General features: G+C 34.8%; 1 protein-coding gene across 1 annotated transcript in view; it reads left to right on the plus strand.

Annotated features, from left to right (window-relative positions):
- CFTR (CF transmembrane conductance regulator) overlaps positions 1-23,426 on the plus strand; it is a 152,945-nt gene that overhangs the window by 45,019 nt on the left and 84,500 nt on the right. The window contains exons 4-11 of the mRNA XM_054692591.1: positions 3,161-3,376; positions 6,229-6,318; positions 7,218-7,381; positions 8,073-8,198; positions 11,576-11,822; positions 13,630-13,722; positions 18,503-18,685; positions 22,703-22,894. Coding sequence (XP_054548566.1) covers positions 3,161-3,376; positions 6,229-6,318; positions 7,218-7,381; positions 8,073-8,198; positions 11,576-11,822; positions 13,630-13,722; positions 18,503-18,685; positions 22,703-22,894 — 1,311 coding nt within the window. The remainder of the gene's footprint in view (positions 1-3,160; positions 3,377-6,228; positions 6,319-7,217; positions 7,382-8,072; positions 8,199-11,575; positions 11,823-13,629; positions 13,723-18,502; positions 18,686-22,702; positions 22,895-23,426) is intronic.

Raw genomic sequence — 23,426 nt, forward strand, 5'->3', positions numbered from 1 at the left:
AAAAATACATCCCTTTTTATTCATATCTGTTCATGTCTTTTATTAATTTATTTTGTTTCATTTAGGTAATATTGATTTGTAACACTATATATGATGTAAAGGTATAGGTTCATACATCTTTAGTTGTGCCACACATAATCTTCCATTGTAGTCCACTGGGCTCCCTCTCCCCTTTGTTAGCCTCAATTCTACAGTTCGATTTCTGGGGTTTGGTTTGATTTGGTTTTGCCTGCTCCTTTATTTTGTTTCTCTAAATTCCATATATGCATGAAATCATCCAGGAATTGTCTTTCTCCTTTCTAACTTTGCTTAGCATAATCCCCTCCAGTTCTATTCATGTTATTGCAAGGCAACATTTCATCTGTTTTTCTTAAAACTGAGTAGTATTTCGGGCCTCCCCTGGTGCCACAGGCGGTTGAGCGCTGCGCTGTGAAGCTGTCTGCACCCTCTGCAGCGCCAGTTCAAACCCGGCCGACCGGTGAGGGTCCCACATGTCGCCACAGACCTCTCTTGTCGCGCCGCTGCTCCTCTCAGCAGTGTATTTCATCAGTCTGCCTGTTCTGTTCCTTGCTCTGTCTCTGGTGAATCCTCTCACCCTCCCACACATCTGGCCTGTACCCCCAGCTCTTGTATGCATCAATCAATTAATCAATCAATCTTTAAAAAAAAAAACCCAAAAAACCCTGAGTAGTATTTCATTGTGTATGTATGCCACATTATATTTACTAGTCTCTCTATGGACATTTAGGTTTTTCTATACCTTGGTTATTTTATTTTTATTTTATTTTTTAAAAAGATTTATTTATTTATTTATTTATTTATTTATTTATTTATTTATTTATTTATTTATTTATACAAGCACTGGGTACAGTCAGAAGCGCAGGAGGGTGAGAGGATTCACCAGAGCCAGAGTGGGGAGCAGAACAGGCAGACTGACGAAATACACTGCTGAGGGGAGCAGTGGGCGCAACAGGAGAGGTCTGCGTGCCATGTGGGACCCTTGCCGGTGGCCGGGGATGGAACTGTCCCTGCAGAGGCTGCGAGCAGCTTCACAGCCCAGCACTCAACCGCTGCACCACCAGGGGAGGCCCTACCTTGGTTATTTTAAATAGTGTTTTAATGAACATAGAAATGTGTATATACCTTCATATTAGTGTTCTTGCATTCTTTGGTGTGGAATTCCTAGGTGTGAAATTGCTGGGTCATATTGCAGATATATTTTAATATTTTGAGTAATCTCTATACTGTTTTCCATAGAGGCTGGACCAGTTTACCTTCCCATCAACAGTGTAAAGGGGCTTCTCTTTTTCCATATCCTTAACAATACTTGTTATTTCTGTACTTTCGAATGTTGAACTTTTTCATGTGTGTGAGGTAGTATTTCTTTCTGGTTTTGATTTGCATTTCCCTCATAATAGTGATGATGAGTATTTTTTTCATGTACATATTTGCCATCTGTATGTCTACTTTGGTAATGTAGACATACATTATGTGCCTATTTTGTAATGTATTTTGCTCTTCTGCCTATTTTTTGATTGGGTTCTTTGCTTTCTTTTTGAATTATATGTGTTCTTTGTAGTTCTTAGATATCAGCTCCTTGTCAGATGTATAAAGTGCGAATATTTTCTCCCATATAGTAGGGTATCTTTTCGTTTGTATGGCATTCTCTTGCTAGGAAGAAACTTTTAGCTTGATGTAGTCCAATTTGTTATTTTTGTTTTTGTTTCTGTTTCCATCAGAGTTAAGTAGCCAAATGAAGCCAATGTCATGCCTGTTTTCATCTATGTATTTAATGGTTTCGTTTTGATATCTATCTCTCATTTCTATTTCTCTTATTTCCACTCTAATTTTTATTGTTTCCTTTCTTTTACTGACTCCTGCTTTTGTTTGTTATTATTTTTCTACTTCCTTAAGGTTTAAGGTATAAGGTTAGATGATTTATTCAAGATCTTTCTTGTTTCTTGATGTGGGCCTATATTGCTACATATTTCCCTCTCAGTACAGCTTTTGCTGCATCTCATACATTCAGGGTAACTCACATGTTCATTTTTTGTTTGTCTCCAGGTATTTTTAAAATTATATTGAGATTGAATGGGCTGGTGGTTGAGTAGTTAAGGTCTAGAAAAGACCTAATAATGGTGACAAATGGGTGAAAAAGGAAATTAAGGGTTGAGAAGGAGTTATACTGAGCAACACTATGGGCTTAGTAGGGCTTAAAAGTATACATTTCCAATGGAACCAATCAGCATACCATCATTTTCCTGCGGGGTTTAGCCTTAGACCCCATTTTATTAAAACAATAAAGTGGGGGGGTATTATGTGTCTTTCCCTGTCGAAGGCAATTTAGTAGGATTGGTTAGAACTCCTATATATTCAGCAGAAAAGGTACTGAATTTGGCAGACAATTTGACATTGTAATTGACTAAAGATGCATTTGGAAAACACAACTTTGGACATTTTTTATCAACTAGTAAGCCTTTCAGTGGTTGATGAATCTTTGGAAACTGCCTCATGTTTGAAGTTTGTTGGCATACTCCTTCTCTGAAGTTCATACTTAATTCCAGATTGAGAAGGGCATGGTCATGAAGTGACTGACTAAATACTACTAGTGCCTGCATATTCCTTCCTCCTGTTGCCAGCTCCCCTTTATGTGATCGCCTGGAGAAACTTTGCTCATTCTGAAGATAAAGCCATTGCTTGAAATACTTTTTTGAAAGTTCTATTTTGAAATCTTATCAAGTCATCTAGTCTCTTTGGCCTTAGTTTTTTTATCTGGAATATGAAAATAATAATTCCCACTCTGACTCCTAAAATTTGTCATAGAAATCATATGAAAATATCTTATAAAATATTAAGTACTTTGTAGATGTTAACACATCACTCCAGAAACTATACTTTTACTTTATGGCCATTATACACTCTTTAGTCAAAAATACTTTACACAAATGTCTCCAAATGACTTTTGTTCTAATCAAAATATAACTCCTATTTCAAAATATAAAGATTTGAAAAATAACTTGGAGAGTTTCATAAATGCTATGGTCCTCTATATAAAACACATTTTAAGTCCTCTAAAGATGAAACTTATTGTGTTGAAATTGCGAGGGCATTTTATGAATGGGAAATGAAATTTAATTTCTCTGTTTTTCCTCTTCTGCAGGAAGTTACCAAAGCAGTCCAACCTCTCTTACTGGGAAGAATCATAGCTTCCTATGATCCAGATAACAAGGTGGAACGCTCCATTGCTATTTACCTAGCCATAGGTTTATGCCTTCTCTTTATTGTGAGGACACTGCTTCTGCACCCAGCCATTTTTGGCCTTCACCACATTGGAATGCAGATGAGGATAGCTATGTTTAGTTTGATTTATAAAAAGGTAATACTTCCTTGTACAGTTTCCATGCTTCCTGTAGTGGCATCATGCTTTAAATGTGATTCTGGTACAAGTAAGGGATATGTGTTGAAGTCAATTCTGTATGCATATAAAATAAGTGGTGGCGATAATTAATGTTTCTAGTTTCTCTTGGTAATTTAATTCACTTTAACTAATAATTACTGAACACCTTCTATAAATTACCTGTTTTATGGATTATTTTTCACTAGTCATGTCATCATTTTTTAAAGAATCCATGGCTCCCTACTGAAATGACTCAATATTTTTATGTTCAGTAAGAAGAGTATACTATGTAATTATTAATGGTAACCCAAGCAGTAAAAGTTTCCACTGTAACTGTTCATTACATAGAGGTGACATCCACTGGGTTATTTTAGGTTAGATTTCTGTTATCCTGTGAGTGCTACAACTTCAAAATTGTGGGGACAGCATGGGCTTGGCAATCATATGAATCTTGCCTGCCTTTCTTGTGTATTGTTCAGACAGGAGCTAAAGTTGCTGAAGTATAGTTTAGATGAATCCAAGTTAAGACTTTGATATTTTAAAAATACAATTTAAGGTCATTTCAATGACGTGTTCTTTCACCAACCTGATTCCAGACCTTAGGTGACTGCTTGCAACTGCCAGGTCTTTATGGAAAGCTGTTTTAATTCAATTATTTGGCTATTGCTTTATCTCTTTTTTTCTTCCCCTAATATAACAACTATACACTTGCCTTATAAAGGGACATAGATATGAAATTCCTTCTAGCATCCCATGATGCTTCTGTAATGTAAATGCAAGGTCAATTGTGTTATAAAACCTTGATAGCTGTACTTGATTGTTCAAAAGGCTTTTATGGAGGCACAAGAAAAAAGCAGAGCCCACAATATAATCAAATCACTTCAGCTGCCATTTCAGTTCATAAGTACCAGGAAAGCAATGGTGATTGATCAACAAAATTTTATTTTGATCCAGAGATTTTACTTAAGTGAAGAATTTGTTAGGTATCATTTAGAATGTGCAATTTACTCATAATGCATATAAAAGACAGTTGAATTTAGTTTTTAAAGTATTTTTAATGTGCTTATTGGTATAACTAAAGCCTAAGTATGTGCATGACAAGCTTCTAAGTGATTTTGGTCTACTATCTTGACTCTCGTGATAGAAACTCTTATCCCTATTTTATGGATATAAGAAACTAAGGCCTAAAATACATGGTACATTATGTACAGTCTTCTCCCAAATTTCTAAAATGGGTAAATCATAATCCTTTGAGTGGAGGGTTTTTCAACTACTAGGAAAATTAAAATAAGCATGGTAAACTGTTACACAGAAAGCAAAGACATGAATGCTCTGTGGGCTACAAGAAGGAAGATTAAAAAATAGCAGGTTTATTTGTAAAGAAGTCTATATATATCATTTGGCTGAAATACAGCCATATACTGCTTTCATACCTAGTGTGTATTAATGAAGATTTAGAAGCTAGCATGGCTGTCCTTCTTTCTCAGTTTTGAGTATCTGTTCAATATTCAATATCTATTCCTACCTAGTTTGCTTTTATTGACCAATATTGGCTTCCTCCCCAAAGATGTGAAAACATCTGGACATGGCTCTGGTTTGATTCCTAAAGTGAGCCTAAAGTAAACTGGTCCCAGTTTCATTCATGTGGTTGGCAGCAGCCATTACCCTTCCTACCATATTCCAAATTTTGTAATAGAGCACTCTTTTGCTTTGTTCTAAAATCTGCAATTGTGGTACATCCACATTATATTTTAAATTGAGTTTTGTCTGTGAATTTCAAGAAGATGGAACTAACCAAACTTAAGAAAAGTTCATGCAACACTTGCTCATGCACACAGTTCCATGATAGGCCCCATGGAAAACTCAGTCCCTTGAGACTGAGTCTGTGCCTAAATCATGTGTAATCCAGCTCAAAGGATTCCCTCCCACCCTTCCATATTGCTCAAAATAGTGTTTTGGAATTCTGCCTCCTCAATAAAATCTCTTCATAACCAGATATATGACCTTTTTCTTTACCTACACTGTTATGGTTTATGACAATAAACTCATTTATCATATGTAACTAAGGTTGCTTTGTAAAGAGAATTATGTTTAAATAAACCTTAATCCCTGAAGTGTTGAATATAGTGATTTGCCTCTACTGAGTGCTGCATATTATGTGAGAGATTCAGTTGAAACAAATATTTGATGGGTACTCTCCAATCAAAGCCATCAAGATGGGCATTTCAATTCTTATTAAATTTTATAGGCAAAGTATGACTGATCTTTCATAATCATATTTATCTTCTTAATGATAAATTCTATTGTTATATATGTATTTTTCTTTGTAAATTTTAAGAATTTTGTATTGTTAATATGATCTTTCCCAAAATTATTAGTGATACAGTTATTCACAATATACTTTTATTGACTTTAATGGTACTTTTACTCAATAGAATTACTGTAGTACTACATGAAAAATTTAGGGCTAAGGTTTTTTTTTTCCCCTTTCAAATTTCACTGCCCTTTTTTCTTTTATAAAAATAATACAAAAACAAAATAAATACTGCTCACACTATGTAACTGAATATATAAGTACAATATCTTTCCCACTTTTGAGGAAAAAAATAATTATTACTCTCTTACTACTGAAAATAAAATAGCTAAAGGTATGCCAGTATCATATTTGTTGTGAAGAGAATACAGAAAGATACTAAACTGGATGAAATATAAAATAATTTTCATTACCTTTACTTAAAATGCATTTATAGTAACTTAATTCCTCAGCTGTATTATGATGTTACTTATATTTCTCTCTGTCAACACCATCTAATGTCCCCTTTTCTTTTTAGACTTTAAAGCTGTCAAGTCGTGTTCTAGATAAAATAAGTATTGGACAACTTGTTAGTCTCCTTTCCAACAACCTCAACAAATTTGATGAAGTATGTACCTATTGGCTTAATATTTTATGTATTATTGTTATAAATTGTAAAACTTCCCCCCAAAGTTTTCTGAGTCATATAGCAATTATAAGTGGTTAAATTGTATGCATCCTTAACTTCCTGTTTCTAAAAACTGACAAAGCTAAGTTGTGTAGCAGAAGACCATTCTCGGGTTTTGTGGGATAACTCAATTCAAAGGCACCTTGACTTGCTGTGTATTTAATAAGGTTTTTCAAAATTCAGTCCTTGTCAGATCTTGTTTCTCTTTAATACTTTAAATCACTTATTTACTTTGGCTGAGTATGATACTCTGAGCAGTGCCTGTTAAGTGCTGTCTTGTGTCACAGACAAAAGCAAGGTCCTTGAGGACAGATATGCTGTTCTATTTATCTTTGCATTCCTAGTACTGAACAAGGTGCTGGATCCAGAGCAGGTACTAAGTAAGTTACCATTGAATTGAGCATGCTTTATTCTGAAGATATCATCAAATGATAGAATTGTGCAGTTGAGTAGTTGAAGCTTCTGAAGTAGTTGAAGCTTCTTTTTTTCCCCATGTTCTGTGCCATCACTCTTGCTTTATAAACATAGAAGAAAGTTATTTACAACAAATTCTTTACATGATACTTAAGATGTTCAGTCTCTATTCCATTGAGTAAAAACATACTTTAAAAAGCAGTGACTTCAAATTTGTCCCCTGGGAAATCCTGGTCTGTGTGTACAGTGTTAAAGCACATTGCTGTGTGCTCCATGTAACAAACACCTAACTTTTTGCATGTTCAGAACCAGGGGATGTTTGGTTGTATAAGTTCACTGAGCTTGATTTCTTTCATCTATGCTTGTTTGTTTGGGGGTGAAGGTGGATAAAATGTATTAGTTTTCACTATGATTTTATTTTCCAGGGACTTGCATTGACTCATTTCGTGTGGATTGTTCCTTTACAAGTGACCCTTCTGATGGGGTTGCTGTGGGAGTTGTTACAGGCCTCTGCCTTCTGTGGACTTGCTTTCTTAATTGTCATTGCCCTTTTCCAGTCCGGCTTAGGGAAGATGATGATGAAGTATAGGTAACACTATTTCCATAGCTTTAAAAGGTTTTAAATTAAGTTTTCAGAAAGCCCTCTCTAACAGAGCCAGGACTACTGTACATAGTGAACTGTGATTTATTTACTGGGTGCTACTAAAAAGGAGTTATTTTAGTGGCATTAATGATTTAGTGGCATCAATGATCAAGATTTAGGTAGAATGAATGAAACATGTAAATGGGAGGGAATGCATATATTTTAGATAGAATTTATAAGCTTTTCCTACTCTGGTTCATGGATCATCATGCCAGAACTCTACTTATTTTTTTTTTATTACAAAATGAGTCAGTGATACCAACTACTGGTAGTGATAGAAGACTTCTAGTTTGTCAGCTAGGGTATGATAAAAATGCAAATTTTGAATCAGCTAGCTCTTGGCTTGAATCTCACTTTGCATACTTACTAGTTAGGTGAGTTTCTGGCTTTTTAATCTTTAAAATGGAGATCAATGCATCTTTACACTGTTAGATTAGATTAGAAATAATAAATGGAATGCATTTAGTACAGTGTCTGGCGTGTTGAAAGCACTTAGTAAATGGCAGCTGTTATTTTTGTTACCATCTATTGATAAAAGGAAATGTGACTTTTCTTAAAACCTTGAGCAATTCTTAGTGGATAATTTGACTTGTTTTCATGAAGTATTCGATTGGTTGATTGATTAATTGGTTTACAGAGATCAGAGAGCTGGGAAGATCAACGAAAGACTTGTGATCACCTCAGAAATTATTGAAAATATCCAATCTGTTAAGGCATACTGCTGGGAGGAGGCAATGGAAAAAATTATTGAAAATCTAAGACAGTAAGTCATTCTGATAATTTTTCAATATAACTAGCAAGTTAATGTTTAATATTTTAAAAATAAGTCTATCACAGTGAACTTCCAACTCATCTTTTCAGTTTCTGACAAACAATTGGTTTAAACTAAGTCAACATTCATCATGATTTGCATAAAGTCACTTTCATGGGGTGTAGTTTTATATAGTTGATCACATGTGTTGTTTTGTACTTTAAGGATATTTATACTTTATGGAATAATTGCCTGTATGTGTTTACAGCTATTTAATATGCTTATTTGATTAAAATAGTGATCATGAAACAGGAAGTTGATTGAAATCTTAAATGGAACTGCTAGATTACTAAATATATATAATGATAATACATAATTATAATATATAATTTTGAACAAAATGAGTGATTTTTCTATTACATTTTACTTAATTTATGTGTTCACAAAAAATGAAAAACTCTCTATTTGGTTAAAATGTCTGTTCCTTATTTACTTAATGCTGGATAATGTCTATAAATTGTGTTTATATAAGCTCTCCAACTTGAGAAGTTCAGTGTAAGCGAGCCACCACCTGAGATACAGTCATTCCCTGGCACTTATAACTAGTCTTGTTTTAACCTCAGACAACCTTTCTTTCATTGATTAGGAAAGACTCTCTCCAGCAAAAAAGTCAGCACAGACTGAGATAGGATCACTGAGAGAATTTTGGGCAAAATACATGGCATTTCTGTAGTCATGATACCATTTCTCTTTAGTCAAGTTCCAGGTTTTATAAAAAATGGTTTAGGATACTCAGTGAGGTTGACTATACAGTTAAGTGCAAATAATTTCGGGATGTATTGCATATGAGAGTTTCACAGGGGCAGATACCCTATAAGGAAGAGGAAAAATACTTTTTGGGTGGCATGAATATGTGTTATCAGGAATTTAGGCTGTTGATTCCAGTGGACAATGGTAACTGAGCTGCAGGTGTGTGATTGGAACAACAAAAGAAATGCTGAAATGTTAATTCCTTTGCCATGTAAATAGAAAGAGTAAAAGAGTATTTATTTTCCAAACATTAATGGTCACCTGTTTTTATTATGCCTTACAAGACAAATCCAGGAAAGGAATTATATTTTGCTTTCCAGAATATGCTTAAAGTTCTTGGGGGAATTGATTCATTGGTTGAAGTTGTTTATCCCCCATCACACTTGTCCCTTGGTCACACTTAACGCCTATAAGCATAGACATAGCAAGAGTGATGAGGTCATCAGAGAATCCAGTTTTCTCAGGCTTTATGGTAACTCCTGGTCAGGTTATTCTTGGTGCTCACTTATCTTGACTTTGGGTTTTTAACCCTCTTCCTCAGAAGATTAAATCTATCCATCCTAGTCTGTATTTCTTTTTGACCAATTCTAATAGTCAATGTGGTTGTAACTTGTATAATCCAGTTCCTTAATGTGGCATGAAATTGTTACCTGAAAATGTTGGACAGTACTGATGTAAATATGGGAAAGTAAGAATTGCTTCTACCCAAGAGAGCAAATATAATGTTCTGGAAAAATTGGCAGGATGTACTTCAAAGAGGTGATTGCCTCAGCCTGGGCCACTGTTGAATTGGGCAAAAGGATTTGCAAGCTCCCTGAAAAAAATCTATTCTTTTATTGCTCCTTGGTAATAAAGTCATTTTCAATTTTTTTTATGAGAAACTCATAAAATATTTTTATGACTCATAAAGTGTTAGTGATTTTATTATGCGGAGCATAGATTCCTGGGTGACTTATAAATGTTCATTAATCCATTTTTCTTGTAGTCCTACTTCTTCCCCTGCTGTCAGCTGTTTCTTATTCATTTCAACAACAATTTGGACAAATTTGTTCACATTTTTATGAAGTGTTTTCTAAATATCAACCTAGAAAATATTCTTTTTTTTTTTCTTTTGAAGAATGAGGGACACACATTGTGTCATGCCCTCTGCTGTGCTAACAACTCCACAAGGAGATGCTATTTTGCTTTCCTTCTATAGGCTCAAAGGAAAGACAACTTGCTTGAGATAGTATAGCTATCACTGGCAGAGCTAGGGATTAAACCCCAGTGAGATTCTAAAACCATAATCGGTCTTCAGTGACAAAAAATTGAAAAAGATAAGGCTTGACTTCATTAGACTGTGAATCACAATCTAGGTAGGGCACATTGAGCTCCATTTTCCTCATCACTGTACTCAGGATTACATTTTTTCCCCCAGATTTTAAAGAGTTACTCAGGATTCTGCCACTTGAGAATAAGAAGTGTTTTTTGTTTTTTGTTTTTTTTTTCTGAATTATAAAAGTATGTGGAACTAGAGTCCAAAGGCTAGGCATGGCTATTGCTTCTCCCTTTGGATCCCTCCACCTGTCTGGATCACTGCTGTGCTTTCCCTTACAGTGGCTGAATGAGGAGGATCACAGGGATCCCACTTTTTATGGTCCTGTTTTAGAAGGACAGAGGTTGAAGGCAGCGTTGTGCACTGTTCTCACCAATCTCTGTACTCCTTGTTTTCTGACTGTTGGAGCATTTAAAACTATTATCAATGTATCCAAAAAAAAAAAAAAAAAAAGCACATTTGCAGCTCAGTCTAGAAGATCAAAAATGTAATATATTTGGATTACAAATAACTCTAGTAAAATGAGAGAGGCAGACTTGAGAGGATGCAGTATCTACTCTCCTCTAATTTTTTGGAAACTACTTGCAGCAGAATCACTTAGGTTCTTTTAAAAACCCATATTCTGGAATACTATTGCAGATTTATTCAGTAAATATTTTTGAGAGGTGAGTCTGAGGCTCTGTATTTTAACAAGTCTCTCATGAGATTTTAACTCATGCTAAGGTTTGAGAAATTTGTGGCTTATGTTATTTTTAATTTTCTCCAAAGACAAGCTAGAATTTCTAAAGCATTAAGAATCTATTAGGTGACAATCAAATTGTTCTTTTCCTTTAACATTGTCTTCATTTCCATATTTAATTGATTAAATTATCAACCCACCACAAAAAAAGACCAAATCCTCATTTTAATGCAATAAAATTAATGATAATTTTAGTAATTAAATAATAAAATTAACAATAATTTACTTTAATAATAAAGAAATATATTAAAAAAGTAGTAATAATAATTGAGATTATTAATTTTAAAATATTTATAGGTATTATATGCAAGTCACTGGTTCATTTATTGTTTTTGCCTGTTAGACAAGATGACTCAGGAAAAGAGTTAAATAACTTTCTGGAGGTCACGCAAATCATACAGGGTTGTGAAAAGGATCAGAAAACAGAGAAAAAGACTCAAGAGCCCACCTTCAGACTTTATATTTTATAATGTCTAATATCTGAAAAGTAAATAAGCACCCTGAATCTTATTTATTTTTTTATAGAACAGAATTGAAACTGACCCGGAAGGCAGCCTGTGTGAGATACTTCAATAGCTCAGCTTTCTTCTTCTCAGGGTTCTTTGTGGTGTTTTTATCTGTGCTCCCCTATGCACTGCTCAAAGGAATCGTCCTTCGAAAAATATTCACAACCATCTCATTCTGCATTGTTCTGCGCATGGCAGTCACTCGGCAGTTCCCTGGGGCCGTGCAGTCATGGTATGACTCTATTGGAGCCATAAATAAAATACAGGTAATGTGCCATGACTGAACAGTTATATTATGGTTCTAGAACATTCTAGAACCTTTCTGGAAGGCTGACTCTGTAGAAATGAATTCCTGGTTTTGGGCCTGTTTATTGTATAGGATTTCTGCTCTTGATGTCTATATGTGATCTAGTGAGTCCATGTAATGAAGGCCTAGTGAAATGAAGTGAGATTCTCCTAAGACAGAGAAATTGAAGAAAATATTATCTCTGCATTCTGGAGAATTTTATTCAAATAATAAATCCATAAATAAGTTTTATGAACTTGACTGTGCAAAAAGATGGAGACAGTCACCATGAAGCTAACACTAGGCATGTTCACCACAAACTTTTACAAACATTTCCCTATTCAGTATGATGGATGAGAATGGCATTTTATGCCACATTAGTTACTTTAAAATTCCAGCAAGGCTGTAACTAGTAGCTTTGAAGATAAGTTTTGAAATCCTCTGATGATGAGTTTCAATTTATACAAAGCTAATCGAATCATCACCATGAATCTGTGTGTGGTTATGATTATGATTTTTATAATTTATATGCAGATCAGAATGGTTTGTTAGATATATTTTGACATTCATGTAAATATGAAATCCAGAAAATAAATGACAATGACGTAAATGAAAACTGAAGGTAAAGCCACTTTTCAGTGGTTCTGCCAGTTTTTAATTAAACCAGTTTTCAGACAGTGGCACATAGATCTGATTTTGGCCCCAGACCTATTTTTTTTACTTCTACATTTGAAAAAAAAAATCAATTAGTTTCCTCTGATTAATATTGGGAAATGTGACGAAAGAAATCATGGCTTCAGCCTCTTTTGAAAAATTGAATAGAGAACTGAGTACTCTCTCACAATCAGTGGCAGCTCCCCCAATCAGAGATACTTTATCACAATCTCTACTCAGCCATCTTCCTTAATCACAGCACCTTGAAAAGACTATGCAACTTTGAGATCTGTGATTTAGACAAGTTGGCGAATGTAGCTCAGAATCATGGCAATCCTTGGAGTTATTTTGTTTCTTCTGTTAACCCATCAGGGTTAACAGTGTGTTTGATGGGGGCCAGGGGGAATTGTTGAGGGGAAGAGACTTGAACAGAGCCATAGAGTCACTGAACAGGAACATAACTGGAGAACAGATATTCAAAACAAAACTGGGAGAGAAAGAAGCCAATGGGGAAATTTTAGTAAAAGAGAAGAGAGAAAAGCAAAGAAGCACTAGATAAAGCTTGGCAAGCAGCAGTCTTTTTTTACTACCTTCTACAGGGAAGACCTCAGGATGCATGGACTTAATTCTTCCTTGTGTTCCAACCTTCCTCAGGAAAGTATGCCCTTCTTTTTAGAATTAAGGGTTCTTGCTTAAAATCACTTGTATCAGATCATTATACCATTACTGAACCCAGAGAAGTGATGTTTATGATGCCCCTAATTAGGAGGTGCTGTAAAGATGAACACATTAGTTCTCTCTCTGTCCTAATGATGAATTGAAGCACATGGGTGGGTAATTCAGAGTTACCTCATAAATTCATCACTAAGATTAAGATATGTAACAGTACAAAGAAGACTCAATGGTATGTCAAAATCTACTGTATAAAAACAGTTTTATATTTGAAATGATGAAATCTAATACTTGGCAATTTTTAGAACTTTAGAACACTTATAAACTTATTTTATTAAGACATCATTTCTAATGTAATTCATAAAATCCAAATATGAGATGCAGCACTATTAGAGAGTAATATAGTTGTTATGATACACTAATCTGGTTCTATGATGCATGTTTGCTCTCTTTTGAAACAGGATTTCTTACAGAAACAAGAATATAAGACATTAGAATACAATTTAACAACCACAGAAGTCATGATGGAGAATGCAACAGCTTACTGGGAGGAGGTCAGAATTTTTTTTTAATTGTTTTCACTAAATACTTAAGCAGTTTCTTCTTGGTGAATCTAGTTTTCATCTCAGTGGACAACAAAGTTAGTGTGATGATAGTTTGTGAGAACTATTTTATAGATTAAGAAGTAGAGGCCCAGGAATATTACAGTATAAAAATCTCTTCAGCATTTTCCATCAGAACTTGTTTCACAGGACCGTTTAGGAAATAATACAAATCTCATCAGTTTTGGAGTCAAACAGAGCAGGATTTGCATCCTGACTCTGCCATTTGTGTAATCTAGTCCAAGTTACTTTGTGGAGCTATTTGTTCTCCGTCTGCAAAGTGGGAATATTAATATTTACTTAGTAAATGTGTTCTGAAGATTGACTGAGATAACTTATGTAATGTGTTCAGCAGAGTGATTATGTTTATAATCACTCCTCAGTAGATGCTAACTTCTCTACTCCAAGGTGCATTCCATAGACCGTTCAATATAAAGGTGTATGAGAGATAGACCAATGTATATTTACTTATTTTCACTCATGGTTATAAATTCTCTCCTATTTTTCATAGCCAGAACAAAACATTATCACAAAATATTATGATTTTTGGCATATGTGAGTATTGAGAACTCTTGATGGTTTTATTACTGTACACTTGTTGAGTTCTTCTTTATCATTTATCTGCTGAGTAAAGATAGGTATTGTGAAATAAATGTCCTATTTCTACATATTTCACAATATCATAAATTGATTTTATTTATATAAGTAACTCATCCAGCAGAGTTTCACTTCAGTTATTAAGTTACAGGTAAGGGAATAATTCTTTATCTGTCTCACAAAATTGTTTTTGGAAACTTGTGTGTGTAATGTTACATTTTTGCTTTGGGAATTGCAAATTCCCTACTAGATATGAAGGGAAAATGAAAAATTTGACATTTCCACACAATTTTTTTCCCTTCTTTGGTGGAAAATTACTTTACTGTCCCTCCATCTCATAAAATAACCCTGAGTATGTGCCAGGCACTAAAATAAGCACTTCATACATTTTGTCTTATATAAATAGCATTCCTGTTATCCTAAGTAATATGAATATTTCCATTTTACTGATAAAGAAATGAAAACTTAGAAAGGTTAAGAGGCCTTTAAAAACTTTTTATTTTTATTTCAGTTCATTTATGTTTAAATTAAGTACTTTTTTTTTTCTTACATTTGGGGGCAGTATATGATTTCTCCCCTCAGGTAGAACTATGGTAGTCACCATAGTTCTCCCACTGCCACACCTGTGGACCATCACTGTGGTCCCTGGTGCTCTTCCATCTCCCTCCTTCTGTCCCCTCACGTTTAAAAGAAAAAATATAGAAAAGTTAAGGTATCTACTTAGCTCACATAACTGACAAAGGCCAGCAGAGTTGGATTTTGAACCCAAATATCACAGTCTGCAACCCTTTTTGCTAGATTGTTGCCTCCCACCTGGCTGTGTCCTCATCTAGTCTTTGACTCTCACGTATTAAACTCAGAACTCATTAATGGTATTTTCTCAGGACAGTGGCCCTTGTTGTTGTGCCGTCTTCCATCATGTCTGAGCCTTCAGTGTTCACATGAACAAACATCCCATACTGTCCATAACAGTTATATTTTATAGTGATTTCTTTAGAAGCTTTCTCTTTTAGTCATATCCTAAGCATTGTGAGCAGCTAGACTTAATCCACTTTAGAAATGTCATGCTCTGAAATCTTTCTTGACTTAGAATTTCCTAGCCCTTCAGCTCTCTCAGTCTCTTAATTCCACCCTTACTGCCTTTCAATTTCATCAAGATTTCTGGTATACTCAACTTTCAGTTTGGGATCCCTCCTAGTGTGTAACCTCCTAGTGTGTAACCTCTGCTTTTTCCAAGACCATTCATTTTTGTCTTCTCCCAGAAGCACTCTCAACTGAATTACTGAATGCTTTGCTGTAAAACTTTCAAAATTTATTAGCTTTGATGAAGGTGGTTCTATCTGGGAATATCATGTATTTTTGTCAATAGTAAATTTTATGCAGTTACATTTTTAACAACTGGGTCTATAAATCTTCTTGGGAAATCCTTTCATTTATCTTGAGTGAATTTCCTTTACCATTTCCCAAAGCCATTCCAGATTTGTAACCACTTTTCTGAAGTCCCCAACCTCCCTGCCCTCTACCTCATCTCCTCCCCAGACCCCAGGCTGATGGCATTACCTTTTACAGTAGAAGCCATCATTCTGAAGGGATGCTTCCAACTTCTCTCTCTGCCCTTGGAATTATCATTTCATTCTTTCTTCTTTTCTAAGAGAAAAAAGAATGTTTCTTCCTGGCTTTTACTGAACTATTAGTGTCTAGCTTCATCTTCTCAAAACGGGCCCAGCAATTATTCTCTCTTGGGAAAATTCAACAACTCATTTCAACTAATTCCTTCTCACATTTAAATATTTTCAAGTTAAAAAAACTTTCTTGACTTTTGCACACCTACCCTTCTCCTCCGATCATCACTCTCCTTCCCGTTGCTGTCAAATCTATTCTTGCTTCCTTATCTTTATGAAATTCTCCCCCACTAAACTCTGGATTCTGCCTTCACCAATCTATTAAAATTCTTGTCTTCTTAATTTTATCACTTAACTTAGGTTTAGTGAACCACTCTTTATAATTATTTTATCCTCAGACAGTGGCTTCCCAACCTACCCTGCCTGCCATGAGGGGCTACCCAGTCCCTACTTAAGGTTTCCTTCTGGCATTTGATGCTTTCTCTGGATTACCACACTCAGGCTCAATGATGTCAGTGTGCCAGTGACCCTCAAATACAAATCTCTGGCTCCAGTTTCTTTCCTGAACTTAATACATATATTTTCAAATTCCTGTATGATCCTCAAGCATTTCACAGTCATCACTCCCAAAGTTTTATAAATCCACTCCTTCCAGTGTGTCTCCACCTTCTTGGATGACATCACCATCCACCCAGTTATTCAAAAGGCAAGTGCCTGATGAGTTATAAATGACTCCTCCCTCACTCCAAACCTGTGAGTAGGTAATATTTCTATTTATGTATTAGGAAGCTGAGACTTAGAGAGTTCAAGTAACTAGGACAAGGTTATATAACTAGTTATGGTAGAGCTAAAAGATCAGTCTAGGTTTCCCTAACTCCAGAGCTCTTTTCTACTCACAGTATTACTTCATTTAAAAAGACATGAATAGTTACTATTTCACTGTATACAAAATATTTTCCTATCCATTACCTCATTTCATACCCTAAAAAACTTTGAAGACTGAAGCTTGGAATGTTACAATGATTTGTCAACTATTATCCAGCTAGTTGAAAAGATGAGACAAAGGCTGGGTATTATAACCATTGCATTCACAACTACAGGGAAGTCATATCCATGGAGATTGTTTAGCGTTACTCAGGAGCAAATAAGTAAAAATAAGATTCCATTTCGTCTTATGAAACTACAAGAAACAAAACAAAATAAATCCCAAACCAACAAGCAACAGTGTTACTGAGAGGGTTCATGAGAACTAGTACTCTCTTTTATTTTTTTAAAGATTTATTTATTTATTTATACAAGCACTGGATACAGTCAGAAGCGCAGGAGGGTGAGAGAATTCACCAGAGCCAGAGCAGGGAACAGAACAGGCAGACTGATGAAATACACTGCTGAGGCGAGCAGTGGGCGTGGCGGGAGAGGTCTGCTGCACCATGTGGGACCCTGGCCAGTGGCTGGGGATCGAACTGGTGCTGCAGAGGCTGTGGGCAGCTTCGCAGCCCAGCACTCAACCGCTGTGCCACTGGGGGAGGGGAGGCCCGAGAACTGGTACTCTTATACATAGATGGAAGAAAAATAATTGGAACCACTTTTTAAAAAGCTTAGACTTTTATGTACATTTTTCTCTGAAACTTCTACTGTGGAAATTGATGCTAAAAAAAATGCTTCATTTTTTTCATGGAAAAGAAAAAGTGTTAAACAGCAGGCAAATTCTCAGGCAGATGTACTTTAGGAACATGTACATTTGGATGTTGATGATGTGAGATTAGATTTCCTTCAAACTGTGGTAACTTCCTCCTGATCGATGTTCGTAGTTTACTTGGTTTGAAAAATGCTACCTTCCCAGCTGCCTGTGATGCAAAGAGAAGTAGGAAATTCTCAAAGGGGAATTTTATCTGCTCAGCTACTCTCATATAAGTGGAATTCAGTGAAATCACCACATCATCTCATCACACTTATATAATAATAATGACGAAAGAATTGTCTCAGGTTGCCTAAAGGAAGGTACTATCATCACGATAAATTATACATCAAATTTGGGGTGTCTTTCATCTCTGGCCTACTGGTTATGTGACTTTGGCCACTTTGTTTCTCTGAGTCACAGTCTACAGCTTTGAAAGAAGAGGATGACAAAAGCTACCTCAACTATGGGTGCTTTGGTGGTGGAAAAGCACCCGTGAGGGGAGAAATCCTATACTGTCAAAATATTAACAAGGATATAAAACAATGGTACTTCATTAAATTAAAAAAATAAAACCTACCTTTTATTTTGCTAGGGATTCAATAATAATATTTGCTTACTCAGTTTACAGAAGGTACATAGATAATCAATCTTTAATTTTATTAAATGGTATCATTTTCAAATGGTTTTGTCATGTGCTGTAGAAATTATGTGCTGTATAATTATGTGTTATGAAATATGCATCATGTGTCTTTCAAACTAATCATCCATAAAACAAATAGCTATTGAAAATATCTGAAAAACTATGTTTTTATTTTCTGTTTTTTTCTTAAAGGGATTTGGAGGATTATTTGAGAAAGTAAAACAAAGTAGTAACAATAGAAACGTTTCCAATGGTGATAACAGCCTCATCTTCAGTAACATCTCACTTCTTGGCACTCCTGTCCTGAAAGGTATCAATTTCAAGATAGAGCGGGGACAGTTGTTGGCAGTTGCTGGGTCTACTGGAGCCGGCAAGGTAGTGTCTTTCTTTTTTTTCTTGTAATGTAGATTTTAATGTTGCATACATTTCTCTTTTCTTTTTCTGGTCTGAAGTAGAAGAAGCTTTTTTGGAGAATTTCTTACACTGATATTAGGAAAATGCTTGGATTTGGTCTCTTATAAATTATTCCACTGAGAGTCATATTCTCTGGACTTTATTTCTTCATATTATCTTCAGTGACTTTTCCCCCTACATCTTTATATTTTTCATAGCACTCAGTTCAGTTCTTATATATGGTGGGTATTCAGTAACTTTATTGCATAAATGAGCTATCCATTTTTATTGGTCTTTGGCACAGATATTTTTTCAGACCTGTTCTAGGAAAATCATGACTTATTTTATCTCAGTAACCACATACATAAAATAGTTATAATAATATTCCATTGGTTTGTCTATTTATGTAAAAATAGTTCCATTTTAAAAGTTCTTTGAAAACTTTAGTTTTTTTAAATTAATTTTTAATTGAGATAATATTGGGGTACCCCCATCAAGTGTTACCACCGTAGTCCACCTCCATCAAGTCACCCATATTGATACCACCATAGATCATTATGCTTCCTTCCCTCTTTTTTCTTCCCCCTCTCTCTCCCCTCCTATTCTGTCCTTCCCCTCTACTCTTTATGTTTCAGTTCTGTAATCAGCTATCAAGGGTTGTTTTTCAGCTTGTCTTTTTATCTGACTATTAATTTATTTCATATTCCACATATTAATGATACCATCTGGTATTTGTCTTCCCTTTCTGATGTATTTCACTTAGCATTATCTCTTCCAGCTCCATCCATGTTGCTGCAATGAGTTTAATTTTTTTTGATCACTGAGTAGTATTGCATTGTGTATATATACCACATCTTCTTGATCTTCTCATCTGCCTTGGGGCACTTTGGTTCTTTCCATAGTTTAGCTATAATAAATAGCACTGCAGTCAGCATAGGAGTGCAAGCTAATATGGCATTGAATTAAAACTTGTATCATTGAACAAGTTTATTGAGTAGCTACTTTGTGCCAGACCTTGAGGCTATATTATGAGTGAACAAAATCCAGCACATATCCTTACTCCCCAAGAAACTCACACTTTTTGCCTCAAGTGGGAGAGAAAAAGATTATATATGCAGTGTGTTTACATGATGGTAAATGCTATGAAGATAAAGCAGAGGAGGAAGATTGTGACTGGGATGCAATTTTAAATATGGGTGATAGGGAAAGCCTCATTGAAAAGCAACGTTTGAGCAAAACCTTGGAGAAGGATTAGAACATCTGGATGTCTGGGGACAAATTTTCTAGGAAGTATGTAGAGCAAGGCCCTGAAATAGGACTGGACTTGTGTTGTTCAAGCATCAGCAAGGAGGTCAGTAAGGTTAACACGGAGTAAGCCATGGAAGGCAGGCTGTTAGAGAAATACTTGGAGGTCAGAGCATTGCTGGGAGCCTTGTAAATGAGATCCATGGGCCTTACAGAGGGTCTTGTAAAGAGAGGACTTTTCTCTGGGGAGATAGATGCCTTTGAAGGGTTCTAAGTAGAGAAGTAACATGATATTACTTACACATTGATAGCTCTTTGAAAATAGACATAGAGAGACAAGGGTAGAAACAAGGATGAATTAGAAGACTATTGTGCTAATCCAGGTAACAGATGGTAGTGGCTTTATCTAGGTAGTTATAGAAGTTTCAGGATATGCTTCGAAGGAAAATACAATAGAACTAAATTGAACATGACCTATGAAAATAATGGGGGAATCAAGGATGAACTAGGATTTTTTGGCTAACTAGAAGCAGCAAGATACCATTTACTGAGGTTAGAGAACTAACAAGTTTTGGGGGGCTAAGTGCGGCAGAGAGTACTTGATTAAGTTTGATATGTCTATTTCATATCCAAGTAGAAATGTTAGTTGGATGTATAATTCTGATTTCAACAAATGATTTTTTTTTTTTCTTCCCTTCCCTAACCTCTGGAAGTTGAAATGCCCTTGGGTTCACATCTTGATCTCTTTTTCTTCCTATCAACACTCTCTCCTTTGGAATCTCATCTAACCCAAAGTCGTCATGATTGTTCTTTGTCCACTTAAAAATAGATTATGTTTGAGTATTTCCTAATTATTGGTTAGAGCTACACGTCACGTACGCATGCACACACACACACACATTAAATATACATGATCAGTCATGATATTGAGCTCTTATATATTTTAATTTATCTTATATTATTTATCTTAATATATCTTATCTTTTGTCTACTTGTTTTATCATGAACACATAAAGTTGAATTAAAGACTTCTGTGTATTTCTACATTCTCCCTATTATTCCTTACAGTTTCTAGATTTTTTGCTTTTTAAATTTAATGGCTAGCTATTGATAAATATACTCTTTTTAAAATGTAATGGCTAGCTATTCAGAATCTTAAAGTACCTTTCTTCATTTCGTTGGGTATCTTTAGATCTAACTTCTACCTTGTTCAATATGAAAATCACAGCCCTTTTTGTTCCTTTGTTTACATTTATTGGCTTTAAATTCCATCCAACCTTTATGAATCGTGTTGCTTTAGCTGTGTCCTTTATTTACATTACAGTTGTATTTGTTTTTAATTTGATCTGAAAATCTTTTTTTAAAGGTGAGTTTAACTTTTTTAAAATAAACTGATTTATGTATTCTATTACAAAGCATGTCCTCAAATACTTTTTAAGTTTAATGGCTAATGTATTTTGAGAATTTCCGTCTCTATTATTATTACTTTAATTGGGGTAACACTGGTTTACAACACTATATGTGGTTCAAAGGCAAAGGATCACACCTCTTCAGGTGTATGTTAACCACTTTTAGGTGTGTAGTCAGTGACTTTAAGTACATTAATATCACTTTGCAACCATTACTACCTTTAGCTGATTTTTATTTACATATTTTGTAGATATGCTTCATCTAAGTTCTATATTTATGTTTTGTTTTGTGTTTTTATTTTTTTCTAAAGTCTATTGTCTGCGTATGTACATTTATGTGTATGTGTGGATTTGTTATGATTTTGATCAAGGTTTGTATTTTTGTTTTAGTGCCTAGATTTATAAAAATATCTATGTTAAATTTATGGGCTCTAGTTCACTAATGTTAGTTCTATAAAATTGGTGTTTTTCTTTCTGTTGTTGCCTTTGCTTCTACTCAATTTTAGTAGTAGTATCATTCTTAATATTTATCTTTGTATTATTAAATATGCGTATGCTCCTATTACTTGATTTGCTACTGTTAAATGATATCCTTTGACTCCCAGCTTTTTTTGATAAGGCTATTGGCAAATTCCTCTATACGCCATTTTTTTTTTGTTTCATTTTTGTTTGTTTTTTATTTATAACCTTTGTTTTTGGTGTCAGGAAATAGGGCATGTTTAAATCCTGTTTTTCAACTTGAATTGTCACATTAGTTTTAATTTTAGTCCATGGTCATATATAGTAGCTGTTCAAGGATATTCTCACTGGTGGTTCCTAGTCATCTCTTTGATGATTTATACTAGTTTTTTAAAGAAGGGATATGGGAACAATATTACTAAACATCCTCTCTCTTTTCAACTAATCTCTCCTTTATAAAATGAAGATGATATTGATTCTACCTTGTAGGTTTATTGTGAAGATTAAATAAATGAATATGGTTAAATCATATGGAACAATACCCAGCATAGAGTGAGCCCTTGACAAATGTTATCTGCTACTAATCTTTCCCTAATCTCCTCCAAATCTATGCCAGAAATGTGAACTAGCTACTCCTTTGTGAGCCTCTATCATAGCATTTATCACATGCTATTGTAATTGTTTCTTTTCTCCCACTTTGTATCTTTGTGCACAGCCAAGAATCTAGAACAGGAAGTAGGTGCCTAATAAATTTTGATTTGAATGAGTTAATATAGACTCTTATAAAAGCAGATTAGACCCGTCTGCTTTGTATGACAATTAAATGTAAGTGCATTGTAAAAATGATTTGATCAAATGACTTAATGACAATGTTTTTTAATTTCAGACTTCACTTCTAATGATGATAATGGGAGAACTAGAGCCTTCAGAAGGTAAAATTAAGCACAGTGGAAGAATTTCATTCTGTTCACAATTTTCCTGGATTATGCCTGGTACCATTAAAGAGAACATCGTCTTTGGTGTTTCCTATGATGAGTATAGATACAGGAGTGTCATCAAAGCATGCCAACTAGAAGAGGTAAGAAATTATGTTAAAAATTTCTAGTTATGCATATGGAATTTTCAAACTATTTAGCTCCTTGTTCAATCAGTTGAGTACATTAATACATTAATCAAGTATCCCTTGACCTCACAAGTATAGACACAAGTATCCCTTGACCTTTATTATCTTTATTATCTTTAAGAAGCTTGCAAAAACATAAAGGAGGTAATTTTTTTTAATGATGGACTGTTTTGGTTACAATGAAATATGAAGTGTTGAGTTTTTTTTCACCCATTAGTGAGGTAAATGTCCTCAGTGGACATTAATATAGCTTGCATTTTTTGAAAAAAAGGTACTTCAAAATTAGAAGAGTATTTTAGTAATTCTGATAACACCATAGCCTAATGGAACAAGCACTGACCTTCCCGTGGAGAACCACAGTTAAAATTGTGATTCTTTCTTTTCCTTTGGCCCTGAAAATACAACCATATTCCCTCTAGTGCTGGTTATTCTCTGAAACAGGGGCAAAATGAAGATGATGCTACTGACCCATTTTATAATATTGGGA

Source organism: Talpa occidentalis, unplaced genomic scaffold, assembly GCF_014898055.3.
Source record: "Talpa occidentalis isolate TD23 unplaced genomic scaffold, MPIMG_talOcc4v2.1, whole genome shotgun sequence".
Lineage (NCBI taxonomy): Eukaryota > Metazoa > Chordata > Mammalia > Eulipotyphla > Talpidae > Talpa > Talpa occidentalis.